The sequence below is a fragment of the Acanthochromis polyacanthus genome, chromosome 5 (genome assembly GCF_021347895.1).
Source record: "Acanthochromis polyacanthus isolate Apoly-LR-REF ecotype Palm Island chromosome 5, KAUST_Apoly_ChrSc, whole genome shotgun sequence".
In the NCBI taxonomy this organism is placed as follows: Eukaryota; Metazoa; Chordata; class Actinopteri; family Pomacentridae; genus Acanthochromis; species Acanthochromis polyacanthus.
In genome coordinates, this window is record NC_067117.1 from 5,012,233 (window position 1) to 5,025,568 (window position 13,336).

Genomic DNA, 13,336 nt, shown 5'->3' on the forward strand with positions numbered 1-13,336 from the left:
CTCCCTGAACATTCGGGTGTTTTATAGATTTTTCCTGGATGCAACAAAGGACGGGGCTCTTATAGTTTATATTTTTATCCTGGTTCCAAGTTAATGAAATGTTCCTGGTCTGCTGGAGTTCAAGTCTAAGGAGTTTCAAGTTGCAGCTTCTCATCTTGAACTTTTCTTTTTTCAGTTTCAGTGATGTTTGCTCCAAGTTTTAGACAGTTAATGCTGCTTAAAAGACAACATTGTCTCCCTGATCTCCTCTTTAATCTGTTAAACTTGCGATTGTTTGCACGTTGAAAGGATTGACTAAGTGAACTGTGTGGTTTCGTCTCTCGTCCAACAGCTAACCATTCCTTTACCACATCTGATGTGTCTTTGGGCTCATTGTCTTGTTAAAACCTCCAACTGTGTCCAAGATCAACCTTCTGCTGATGATTCTGGGTTTTTCTGAAGACTGTGGAGATGATCCTCTGTCTTAATTATTGTATTTAACCAGCGCAAAGCTCCAGTTCTGCAGAGAATGATACTGCCACCACCATGCTTTATGGTAGGTTTGGTGTTCTTGTGGTAAAAGGCCTTACCTTCTATCCTCCAAACATATTTCTTCCCATTTTTTGTTCCATCTGACCACAGGACGTTCCTCCAGAAAGCATTTTCTTTGTCCATGTGATCAGTGGAGCTTTAAGGTTCTGCTTCAAGAGGAAGAACTTCCTTCTTAATGGAGCCTCTCAGCACATGTCGATGTAAAATACTGTGTTCCAGCAGTTTATAATTTGTTCAGACCTGCTCTTGATGAATCTCAGTTGACTCTTTACCATCCTGACCAGTTGTCTCTCAGCAGCAGGTGATAGTTTGTGTTTTATTCCTAATGGTGGCAGTAACACAACTCCATGAACTTTTACTTAGGAAATATCATTTGTACAGATGATTTTGAGATCTTTAGCTGCTTTGAAATGGCTTCAAGTGACTTTCTTTACTTGTTCCAGTCAAGGGTTTGCTTCTTCAGGTCTGTACTCTGTTTCTTAGACTTCCCCAATGTAGTATTTGTGGCTCATGAGTGTTTCATATGGGTTCTATTTAAGTTGGCTCAGAGGAGTCAGCAGCTGTAATCAACTGTAATCATTCAAGAGAAGTTAAAGCCCCTGGTATGACGAAAATTTGATCGGCACAACTTTCTACATCACCAAAGGTGATCATTCAAGTTTCTATATGTATATTTCTGACCCAGCAGAATTTTTCATCTTTTCAAACGACTTAATTCATAAAAGAACCAAAATGCATGATTGGGCTTCAGTTTAAGTTTACAAGGTCTTTGTAAGTGTGTGTAAACCTTTCCGTCTGTTATTATGAAATCATTTTTGAGCCCAATTAAAGGTGGACTGCAAAGAATTCAGTTTCTAAGATATCCGAATTGGAGATGTAAATAACAGTGTCATCAGCATAGAGGCAAATAAGCCATTTAAATGTATTTGACGATGAGATTTAACAACAAAAATATTTTAAAAAGCAGATGAAACTCACCCTCCAAACTGAGAGATTTGAGCTCAGGGATGGTCAGAGGAGGGAAGTAGGTCAGTTTGGCATTTTCACAAGTTACAGTAACGTCGGAGATATCGCAGCCTGGAGGGAGGCCTCCTTTGTTCGCCTCCTCTTCATGCTCCCTCTCCATTTCATGCTCGTTCTCCTCTTCATGTTCCACTTCGTGTTCCTTCTCCACTTCATGCTCGTTCTCCACTTCATGTTCCACTTCATGCTCGTTCTCCACTTCATGCTCGTTCTCCACTTCATGTTCCACTTCATGCTCCTTCTCCACTTCATGCTCGTTCTCCACTTCATGTTCCTTCTCCACTTCATGCTCGTTCTCCTCTTCATGCTCCACTTCATGCTCCTTCTCCACTTCATGCTCCTCCTCCAGCTCGGTTGCAGCCGGAGGTTTTGGTAGGGGAGCAGGCTGGAGATCTTCTGGTTCCTTTGGGAGCATCTGGAAAACGTCTCCTCTCAGCCAAACCTCCTCCTCCTCCTCCATATTCAGCAGCTCCTCCCTCAGCAGCTCCTCCTGCCTCCTCCTCTCCTCCTCCAGCTTCCTCTCCATCTCCCTCGCCTCCCTCTCCGCCGCCTCCTTCTTCCTCCTGTCCTCCTCCTCCTCCCTCCTCTTTCTCTCCTCCTCCTCCATTTTCCTCCTCCACTCCTCCTCCTCTTTCTCCACCTGCAGCCTCAGGGCCTCCTCCTCCTGCCGCCGTCTCGCCTCCACCATCTTCCTCTGCTTCTCCTCGTGTTCCTTCCTCTGCTTCCTCCTCTTCTTCCTCGCCTCTTCCTTCCTCCTCAGACGCTCCTCCTCCTCGTGGTGCTCCTCCTCCTCCTGTCTCCAGAGGATCCGCTGGATCTCCTCGTGGGTCAGAGGCGTCACCGGGTCGCTGGGTACTGGGGAGTCACCAGAAAGGTCAAGGCTGAGGTCGGGGTCTGGGGAGCCAATCAGAGGCCAGGAGGAGGAAGGAGAGAGGAAGAGGAGGAACAAAGATAACAGATACAAACAGAGAGGAGATGCAGAGAGAGGAGGAGAACATAAAGGAAACTAAAGGAGAAGGAAGCAGGGAGGAGGTAGACAGAAAGACAGGAAGTAGACAAACAGGAAGTGGATGGAGAGACAGGAAGTGGACAGACAGCTTTGTTAGTGCTGCAGACAGACAGATGTTTGTTCCGACCAGTTTGTTGAATCTAAACAGTCTGAACAAAACCCACAAACACCTAAAGTTGGTCTCTTTGTTTTCACTCATGTTGAAGCTGTTTGCTTCTAAATCTGCATCTTAAGAACTTAAAGCTGCAGCAGGAAAACATCTAGAAAACTAAAACATCTCTAACCTTCATCCCGTAGCTGTTAAATCTAAGTTTGTTCAAGCAGAGACCTGAGAAATGGTAGAATACTGTAATGTAAAATGAAAATAGAGGTACATATCTGTAAAGTAATGCTATTTTTTGCAGAAGTAAATGCAATAAAATACTTTTTTTTTCAAATTGTTGTTTGTTAAAATACAGATTTTTAATGTGTTGATGTCAACAAAAATTACATCAAATATCAAATAAACAAACCTGTTTCAGAGTGTAAATAAATCAGACCAACTTTAGCTCCCTCATCAACACTAAAGCGGTTTTAAATCATAAACATCCAACACATAAAACATGAAGTTTTTTTTTTAAAAGAATCCTCCTCATAGTTTGACTGGGTGTAAACATCTGTATCAGTAGTTGGATGAAGACGTTTCTTATGACTATAAAACAGCTTTAAGTCTGCAGATAAACAGATTTCATACATACTACAGGAACATGTATGTAGACAGTTACACGTTTCTGTCCCTATGAACTTCATGCTGTATTCATCTACAAACATGGATGAATCAACGTCATGTAAAGGTTTCCTTCTGCTTCACTTTCATACATGCTGAGAGTTAGTCACTTCGATGCTGCATCGTTTTCTAGATTTTTCATCGCCTGGTTTCCCATTTACAAGAGAGGAGACAGAAAAAGATTTGAGGGAAATGTGTGACTGAAGATTTTCTGACGTATTTCATGTGCGATTGACGTTTTTGCAGGTCGAGCTTCAGACTAAAAGATGAACGATTTGAGAGAATTCAGGATTAAAGTAAGAAAATAAATTTGAATTTATTTGATTATTTACCAAAAAAAAAAACAGCAATCAACACGCACTACATCATCTGTAGAAAGATGTTTCTCCATGCTGAATGTATCTCCTACAACTTGCTCCTCTGTTCACTTTTTCTGGGCCATGCTGCTTTTATTTTGTTGATCCAGTAGCTTTGATTTTCCTCTCAGTCTCTCTTGCTGTCTCAATTTTGTGTCTTGTTTGTCAATTTGGGTCATTTTGTGTCTAGTTTTTGCCAATCTGTGTTTCATTTTTGTCATTATGAAACTGTTGTGTCATCTTTCTGTTGTTTTGCATCTTGTAATGGTCAGTCATGGTGTAATTTTTGTTGCTTTATGTCTCTTTATGGTGGTTTTGTCTCCACACACTGTAGATGTTGAACTGTTTCCATGTTTCCAGCTTCTACAGACTTTTTCTCTCTACTCTGCTCATCATCTGTATGGATCTTCCAACAACCTGCTCCTCTGTTCACTGTTTCTGAGCCTTGCTGCATTTATTTTACTAATCCAGTAGCTTTGGTCTTCCTCTCAATCTTTGTGCAAACACTGCCTGCAGTTCAACCTAAAACCTCTCTGAATTTTTGTTACATGACTGTTGGCTTCATCTGAGTCTGATAGCTTCATGTTTGGACCACAGAGTGCAGAATTTTATGTTTTTTGCAGACTTCAGTTAACTGAAAGTCGTGATTTTAAGCTCAGATTTGGTTGATTTTTCTGATTGTAGGGGCACATCATACGGCGGAAAAGTTACTGTCTTTGTGTTTTGAAAGGTTCTGGTTGATACATGGTGTAATTTTAGTGATTTTATAAAAGTTAAATTGCCTTTTCAACCTACCAGCAGGTTTTGTGGTTCAGCTCGCCTTGTTTGTCCTGAATTGCTGCCATTGCTAAATTTTGCTGCTGTGAAACCGTCGGTAAACGGTGAAACCAGCCCTGAACATGTTGAACTACATGTCGTCCAGAAACATACAGACGAGTTCAGACTTTTACAACATGTGCTCTAACTGATCCAAAATGTGAAAACCACATTTTTAAAGCCATGATGGAAGCAGAGCAACATACGGAGGCCTCAGAGGTGGAAACTGTCGGGTTTGATTTCCTCCAGGAGAAGTGAAATACAGACGATCGCACAGAGAAACAAGATGTGACAGAGGAGAAGGAAACGCATCTCAAGTCCACAGGCGGCCAATCTGAACTAGTTTTAGAATGTACACTGTAAAAAAAATACATAAATCCTGTCAAAAAACTGGTAGCTTGGGTGCTCGACAAACAAGTCGGTGGTCAAATCTGTAATTAAAAAAACAACCTGTTAAACTATGGAAAGAAATGACAAATCTGTAAAATTATATTTTTAGCAGGTTTTATAAACAAAAAAAGTGTAATTTTTCAATTGCTATTTTTAAAAATTAAAGTTTTTGATGTGGATACGATTGTATTGTACAGTTTTGGCCTTTATTTAAATATTTTTTTACAGCTAACACATATTGATATTTTTTTTCTGTGATTTGTCTAGTTATTTGTAATTTTACAAAACGGGGAAAATCCGTAAAATAGCAAAGAAATATTTACCATTTTTCAATCCTAACTATACCATAATCTACATTAAATGTATTTAATATAAACATCTGACCTGTTTGCTTTTATAGTTAACATGTAAATTACACCTTTTTTTGTTTCTGCATTTTTACAAAAGCGCGAAAATCAGTAATTTACTAGTTGAAAGTATCTATAGTTTATTATTCTTTTGATACAGATTTGAACAAATATCTATAATATGATACACAGAAGCAGAATAGTGTCACTTCAGTCAAATGTTGTAAAAGAACACATTAGTATTTGTAAAAAAAAACAATTTGATTTTATCTGTTAATGGTTAATATGTCTATTAGTATAATATAAATAGCATTTTTTTCAATAAGTTGATATTATGTATAATTTAATGAAACAGGAAAAATCTGCAGTTTAACAGTGAAAAATAATGTTTGCCATTTTTCAGTCCTTATACATAATTTTTCTGTCAAATCACTATTTAACAACAGATTTACATATCTGTAAATACTTTTGTCCAGTTTAAATACAGTAAGAAAAAAGTACAAAATAATTTTACAGTGGATTATTGCAAAAGAATAAATTCAAGATTTTTTTAAAGTAGACATTATTTACAATTTTAGTCTTCTTTTTACCATTATCGTGTAAATTAAGATGTGACAAAATTGGTAGCAAAATAACAGCAAAATGCTTAAAAAACTTTTTTTTTTGAAACTGTCAGAAGCAGATATTTTGTTTCCAGTGTACATTCTATACGGTTCTGATTAAACCACTGATAGTTTCCTCTCTGAGCCTCTGGATGCTGCTTCATGGCGGCTCCATGTTGCTTCTACCTGGATCCGAGCAGACGGGGCAGCAGCTGCCGGTCGGGGTGAAGGGAAACAGGCAGTGGACAGGTGGACAGGTGAGCTCGTCACAGACCACCTGACCGGCGCTGCACAGACAGGTGACACAGGGCTTCGGAGACCAGACGGCCTGATCGAACATGGTCAGACCCTGGTAGGAGCACTGGCCCTGCTTACCTAAAACAACAACAAGAAGACAGTTTAACATCTGTGGTGACCAGCCATGATAGAATAAAAGGTAAAAGTTGGTAAAATTTGATGTGATGTTGAAGGACAGAGTGACATAAATCCATCTGGAAAGAAAGAGAGAGATGTACAGATGGATGGATGGATAGACACATAGATCAACTATAGATAGCTAGATAAACTATAAACTATAGATAAACTATAGATGGATAGATAGATTGATAATCCCCAAAATGACACCATTAATCAACGAGAAAATCATAAAGAATCATTGGATTTTTAGCTTTCTGACATCCTGGACTTACTTATCTGAGAAATAGGCTGCTGTTCAATCAGGAAATGAACCAAATCTGAGCCTAAAATTTGGATATTTCATCAAAAAATCACTTTACATGTTTGTTGAAACATTTACCAAAATAACCGATTTATTCTAACCAGATTCTGTGGAAAAACAAGACATTTCCTAATTACAGACTCTGGTTAACCACAAACACCAGCAACACACTGCTGCTGCTGTAAATCCACCTTAAAACCTTCATTTTAAAGCCCAGCAGACGTTCTACACTCTGCAGTTAGAAAACTCCAAACCTCCTCTGGTGTTGTTCAGAATCAGAGCTGCTCTAACGTCAACGTTTGTTCAGTGATTCCAGGATTCGTCCAGACTCTTAATGATGATGATTTAAGGATGATGTTGAATGTTTCTGTTGGCTGTTCTTCTAATTAAGCAGCCAGTTTTACCAGAAAGACTCTCACTGGAACAGTTTTGGGTGGTGTTATGACTTGTTGACCTTAAACAATCCCAACAAAATATAGATTTATCCACCAGTTCACCATCTGAACCCCAAAACTTGCCACCACCTTTGAGAAGTTATCATGTTTAAAAAGTGCCAAAATAACAGTATTTGTTGGAGGAAGTTGGAGAGAGTTTGTGGACTTTCAACTTTCTGATGGTCCTTGAACTCCACATCTATTTCATTTGTGTCAGGAGTTTTGATATTTTATCTAAATCACTTTATTTAAGGTGTCCCAATTTTTTCAAAATTGACTGAGGTTCAGGACATTGAATGAATACAAATGTGACAGGATTAAATACAAACACCCAGAAACTGCTGCTTAGAGTTCAGAGGGTGAGAGACCTTTAAGTTTCCCCACTAGAACGTGACTCTTTAAATAGTTCACTGGTTGATGCCATAAAATCCTCATGTTGCTCTCAGCTGAACTTCCTGTTTCTGAACCACAGCTGAGCAGATGTAGAAGTCTAATTTAAACCAGTAAACACAGTAAACATGACCAGCTGTGGGTCACCGTGTCACACAGATGAATCGTGACACTTCATTTCATTCACATAATCTGGATTTTCTCTCTGTCATTCTCTCCGCTTGATGTTTCTTCTCTGATTGATTCGTTATCATTCATTGATACCAATATCTCTGATACCCATCATCATTGATTGATACATTATCTCTCATTGATACCTAATTTCTCTGATCAATACTATTACCTCTGATCACTACCAGTGCCACCAACTGATACTATTACCTCTGATTAAAACATTATTTCTAATTAATGCTATCATCTGTTATCAGTACCATCATCTTAGATTGATGCTCTTTATCTTTGACTGATACATTATCACGATTGATACATTATCTTTGATTGACACATTGTGTCTGATTGATACATTATCTCTGATTGATACATTGTCACAGATTGATAACCATTATCTTTGATTGATGCATTATCTTTGATTGATAACCATTATCTCTGATACATTATCTTTGATTGATAACCATTATCTTTGATACATTATCTCTGATACTAACATCTTTGATTTGATAACCATTATCTCTCTCACACACACAGACAGACAGACTCCGGTGATTACATAACCTCCTGTCGGAGGTAATTACCTCTGATTGACACATTATCTGATTGATGCATTATCCTTGACTGGTACATTGCCTCTGATTGATACCAATATCTCTGATTTGATAATCATAATCTTTGATTGGTGCGATATATTTGATTGCTCCATTATCACCAATTGATACATTATCTCTGATTGATACATTATCTCTGATTGATATATTATCTCTGATTGATTCTATAATCTCTGATTGACTACATTTGATTGATACATTATCCTTGCTCAGTCTTAGGTGTTATTGATCCAGCTAACACAGTAAGTCCTGGACATGATGAACTTTCTTCACGGTTCTTCATCTCTGAGTTCAAACGGCAAATCTTCTCGTCTTGTTTCTGTTGGTTTTTGGGAGCTCATAGTAGAAAATGTCTTTATTCTTTTAACATTTGACCTCATCGGTTATGGAAGAAACAGTTTTTCATTGAGGACGGACCGGACCGATTCAGAAGCAGCTCCAGCCTCCGTCCTGATGTCTAGTCGAACCTGAGTCCTGTAGTTTAGACAAAGCAGTGATTTGTAGCTTTTCCACTCCTCCCTCTGCATTAAGTTCAGCTTTCAACACGAGCGACGGGACAAGACGAGGCTTCGACCGGCCGTGAGTCAGTCGGAAAGACTGTAAACCACCGTGAGGCTCTATTTGGAGTCTGTCATCCAGCCTTTCTAATGGATAGCTCTCCGTTAGCAGATAGCAATACAGGTAGTTAGAAGGTTATTCCCGTTTCTGTCACCCTGTCATCTCCACCAGAGCACACATACTTTAGAGCTTTTCTTTTCTCTTTAAGATATCGTCGTAGAATCTCTTTGCTGCCCGGTTAAATTGCAGGGCTTTGTCTAAATGACACGTCAGGCCAAGCTGCTGCACCTTCATGTGTTTCTGCGGAACAATTAGCCTCACTGTTGGATGATACTGGGGCAGGAAAACAAGTTTGGGATTTGATAAAAATGTAGGAATTTCCAGCAGATGGCTTGAAAAATTCAATCTGGAAGCAGCTACTCATTCTAGAGGGATTAGAGGGATGCTATAGGGATTACATCTGCAGAGAAAATGACAAAGGATGCCTAAAAATTCTGTTCTTGACGTCTCGACATCGACAGAATAGTTTATTTGCTTCGGAGGACTTTCAGATCTTTCCTTGCAGAGCTTTGTGTTGCTCATTTATAGTCAAACTGATCAGTCCTTTTGTTTTGTTTTGAGGCAGCAACTGCAGACATTGTTTGACTTTAGAATGATTTATGTTCTATCAGACAGACTTCTCTTGGGGAAAAAAAAGAAATATGTTATCTTTTAGTGTCAAACAATAAAAACAGCTGTAGTCTGATGTGACAACAATCAAAAACGACAACTGCTTCAATAATGAGTCACTCATTATGCAGTTTTTTTTTTTCAATTTTGTATCATTTAAAACTCAATATCTTTGCTTTTTTTGGCCTTTTGGTACCAAAAATTGCTGGGTTTTTTTATCTTGTTTGGTGAGATAATGTCATGTAAATATATTTTTAATTCTATACAAATTTTTGGGGAGAAAATTGTGTTTTCGGGTGCAAAAGAAAGAAGCATCATAATATAGAAATGTATAGATTCAACAAATCATGCCAGAAGACGGTGCAATTCTGTAATATTTAGAAGCTTCAATTTGATTAAATTTTATTTTTTGAGTGCGAATTTACAACATGTTTCATCTCACAGCACTTAACAGCAACCATAAGAACTGTGAAATGAAAATAGCTGAAAATATATATAGAATATTTTTATTTCTACTTTAGTTAATTATATTTTTAGGTGATTTAAATACATTAAAAAAGCCTTTGTATTTTTGAAATACAAATAATAATGATAATAATAACAGCTATATTATATAATTTAATTAATTTAAATTCTAAATTAATTTAATAATTCACACGTCTCATGCGAAATAATGATACAGCAGAAATCTAAAAATAATTACTGTTAAAACACTAAAAATATAATTAATTTTAAAACAGACTATTAACTAAAATGTCTAATGTGGCATAATATTAAAACATTAATAAAAATACTTTGTTTAAATACTCATAATTTCACATTTTCAGAAATATTTCATTTTAAAAAAATAAATGTTACATTCAAGGTTAATACTATAAATATGTTTCTCAAATTACTTTCAATTAGTGACATTTAAGGAAAAAAATGATTATAAATTCTGTAAAATTTACACCAACTTGCTAAATAAGTTTAATTTTGCTGGCTTTTTTTCTGTTCAAAATAATTCAAGTGTTTTTCAAAACCGTAAAAATCTAAATTCATTTTTAAAACAGATGGAATTAAATTCAAAATTAAAATTAAATGAAAACACTGGTATTTTCAAAGATAATTACTATTCAAGTAATACCTCATAATTTAGCAAATTTTTCCTTTTTATTTAATAGAGGAATTTATTAAAGTCAAGTTAAATACTGTAGTTTAAAGACAATTAGAGATGAGATTTTCATAATTTGTTTTTTAAATGAGAGATAGCTTCTCAACTCAAAATGTTGAATAAATGCCTTTATATCAGTATATAATATCTACAAGCATTACTAATCTGACTAAATAAAGTTGTCTGTCATGTCTATATTATTATTATATTTTATAGGTAAAAATATGTAAATAATTTTCAGTAAACACCAAAGAAAGAAATATACAAAGGATTACAAATTAAAGCGGAAAACATATTATCCAATGGAAAATGACTTTTTTTTCATGTCACAGTGACTTAATGTCATTGTACACTACTTTTGGAGCCCGTACCTGCTGTAATATTTACACTTTTTGCTGATTTTAAAACATAATCCAGTCAAAGATGTCATCTATATAATCTTTATATCAAAGTATTTTCTGTTCAAGTCATTTTTGTTTCTGTAAACTTGATCATTTTTGGTTGTTGTTACTGTACAGTCCTTCTTATGTCCCAAACAACAGCGAAACCCGAACAAAACAAAACAAAAAAACCCTCCCTGCAGCTCTTAGACCAGATCAGCACCAGGCTTCCCTTCTAATTACATCATTCAGACTTTAATGTGTTGAGGCGAAGGACTTCCACATGGCCCTGAGGTTTCTTTTGTCCTCGTCCCTCCCTGACGACTGTTTTTCCCACACGTGTTTTTCCGTTTCGTTCATTCTGGAATGCAATGATTTGTCATTAAAATTACTGAGCTGTAATAACAGGAAGCTTCATAATGAGCTGGTCTGTCGCTGCCACTCGTTTTTGTTCGGTTTTATTGACCAGAAAACTCTCCGCTACCTAAAAATTCCAGTCGCAAAAATAGACGCTGATTATTTCCATGTTGGTTCACACATAAACATACGAACACGGACGCAAATAACTGGTTTTATTGTTTCTTTTTATAGGTTAAACATGTATGTTGTCATTTTCTGATCAGGCGTTTGAAGGTTTATTTTTGGATTTATCACATATTTTATACAAATAAAGGTTAAAACATTAATACCATCAGGTTGACTTTAGTTTTGCTTTGTGTTTAGTTGGTTATAGTGATCATTTATCCACTGAAGTCCAGTAGTTTACATCCACTAGTCCTGATAAAGTCTGGATTAGACTTCTAACCAACCTTAGTTAACAATGGTACTGGTTTACTAAACCTTGGTTAACGCTGAGTTAATGGTTTATTTGAGCTTGGTTAAGACTGTTACTGGTTTATTTGGTCTTAGTTAAAACTGTTACTGATTTAAATTGAGCTATTGGTCTAATGGACCTTGGTTAAGACTGTTACTGGTTTACTTGGCCTTGATTAAGACTGAGTTACTTTTCCAATCAACCTACAACAAGGCTGAGTTACTGGTTTATGTGACCTCGGTTAAGACCGTTACTGGTTTGCTTGACCTTGTTGAAAACTGTTACTTGTTTTTCTACGTTGGTTAAGACTGTTACTGGTTTTCTCAACCTTAGTTAAGACTGTTATTGGTTTACTGGACTTTAGTTAAGAATGTGACTGGTATACTGGACTTTGGTTCTGGTTGAGGTACCGGTCTAGTCAACCTCAGTTAAGGTTGAGTTATTGGTTTGCTGACTTTGGTTGAGGATGAGTTATTTTCTAATCAACTTTTTAGGTTATTACTGATTTATTAAAGCTTAGTTAGACTGAGTTACTGGCTTCTCAGTTTTGTTTGAGGCTGGAGTTTCTTGTTTACTCGACCACATTTAAGACTGTTAGTGGTTAACTCGACCCAGTTAAGAGCTTAGTTTCCTGGTCTCACTGACCTGGGATGACGTTGTATCTGGCATGCTGTTCATCAAGCTTCTTTAAGGGTTGTAGAAACAGAACCATTTCCTCGGTTCTCAGCTGGTTCCACTGGGATTGCCGAGACCAGGAACCAGTCTGATCTTCAGAGGTCTAGAGTGCCCCGCTCTGGTTCTACCGAGACCTGAAACACATGATCAACTAATAATCTGTACAGGGACTTAATGACTTCCAGCTGGTTTTAGCTGTTTTCTCCAGGTAATTGAGTGAAGCTGGTTTGTTTGTGAGACAGTTTTGATCCTGACTTTCCAAAGATAACATGGCCGACTTTTTTTTGCATTAATTAAACCTAAATGTCCCTGATTCCAGTATTGACATATATCATAAAAAAACAATGTAAGTGGACCAAAGTCGCTACCCTGTGGGACTCCACATCTTATAGGCTGATCTGAAGTTTTCTTGTGCAGTTTTTATATCAGAAAATAAGACTACACATTGAGTTGTGTACAACTAGGAGACACCTGAAAACACAGACTTCACGACTTTTGAATGATCCGTACAGTTATTGTCTGTTCTTACCGTGTCCGTCCCTCTTCCTCTTCCCTCGTCGATTCCCAACGTCCTGGTTGCGGCTTCGATCCCCGGCCTGGACGTTCAGGACGTTCAGGACCACCAGCAGCCACAGACTGGCCACCACCAGCCACCACCTCATCCCTGTAGGGTCACAACAGAGCAGACTCAGAATCAGGTTCAAGCTACCTTTACAGCATTTTCCCAAGAGTCTGGTACTGATAGACATCTTTAAAAGCTTGAGTGTCAAATACTGTGTGAGCAACACCTTTCAGTCAGGCATATAAACATGTTTCCTTTAAAAGAAATTAAATTCAAAGAAGCCAAATATCACACATGTTGAGTGTAGTCCAAAAACTAACAGCTACACAGGAAGCCTTCTGAAAATGTTCTGAAAACTAAA

General features: G+C 37.3%; 1 protein-coding gene across 1 annotated transcript in view; it reads right to left on the reverse strand.

Moving 5' to 3' along the window:
- ecm2 (extracellular matrix protein 2, female organ and adipocyte specific) overlaps window positions 1-13,077 on the reverse strand; it is a 28,520-nt gene extending 15,443 nt beyond the window's left edge. Inside the window, exons 1-4 of the mRNA XM_051947900.1 lie at window positions 12,943-13,077; window positions 12,384-12,547; window positions 6,027-6,215; window positions 1,510-2,448 (exon numbers count right to left, since the gene is read on the reverse strand). Of these exons, the coding sequence (XP_051803860.1) occupies window positions 1,510-2,448; window positions 6,027-6,215; window positions 12,384-12,450 (1,195 nt within the window). The 5' untranslated portion in view covers window positions 12,451-12,547; window positions 12,943-13,077. The remainder of the gene's footprint in view (window positions 1-1,509; window positions 2,449-6,026; window positions 6,216-12,383; window positions 12,548-12,942) is intronic.
- Between the last annotated feature and the right edge of the window lie 259 nt (window positions 13,078-13,336).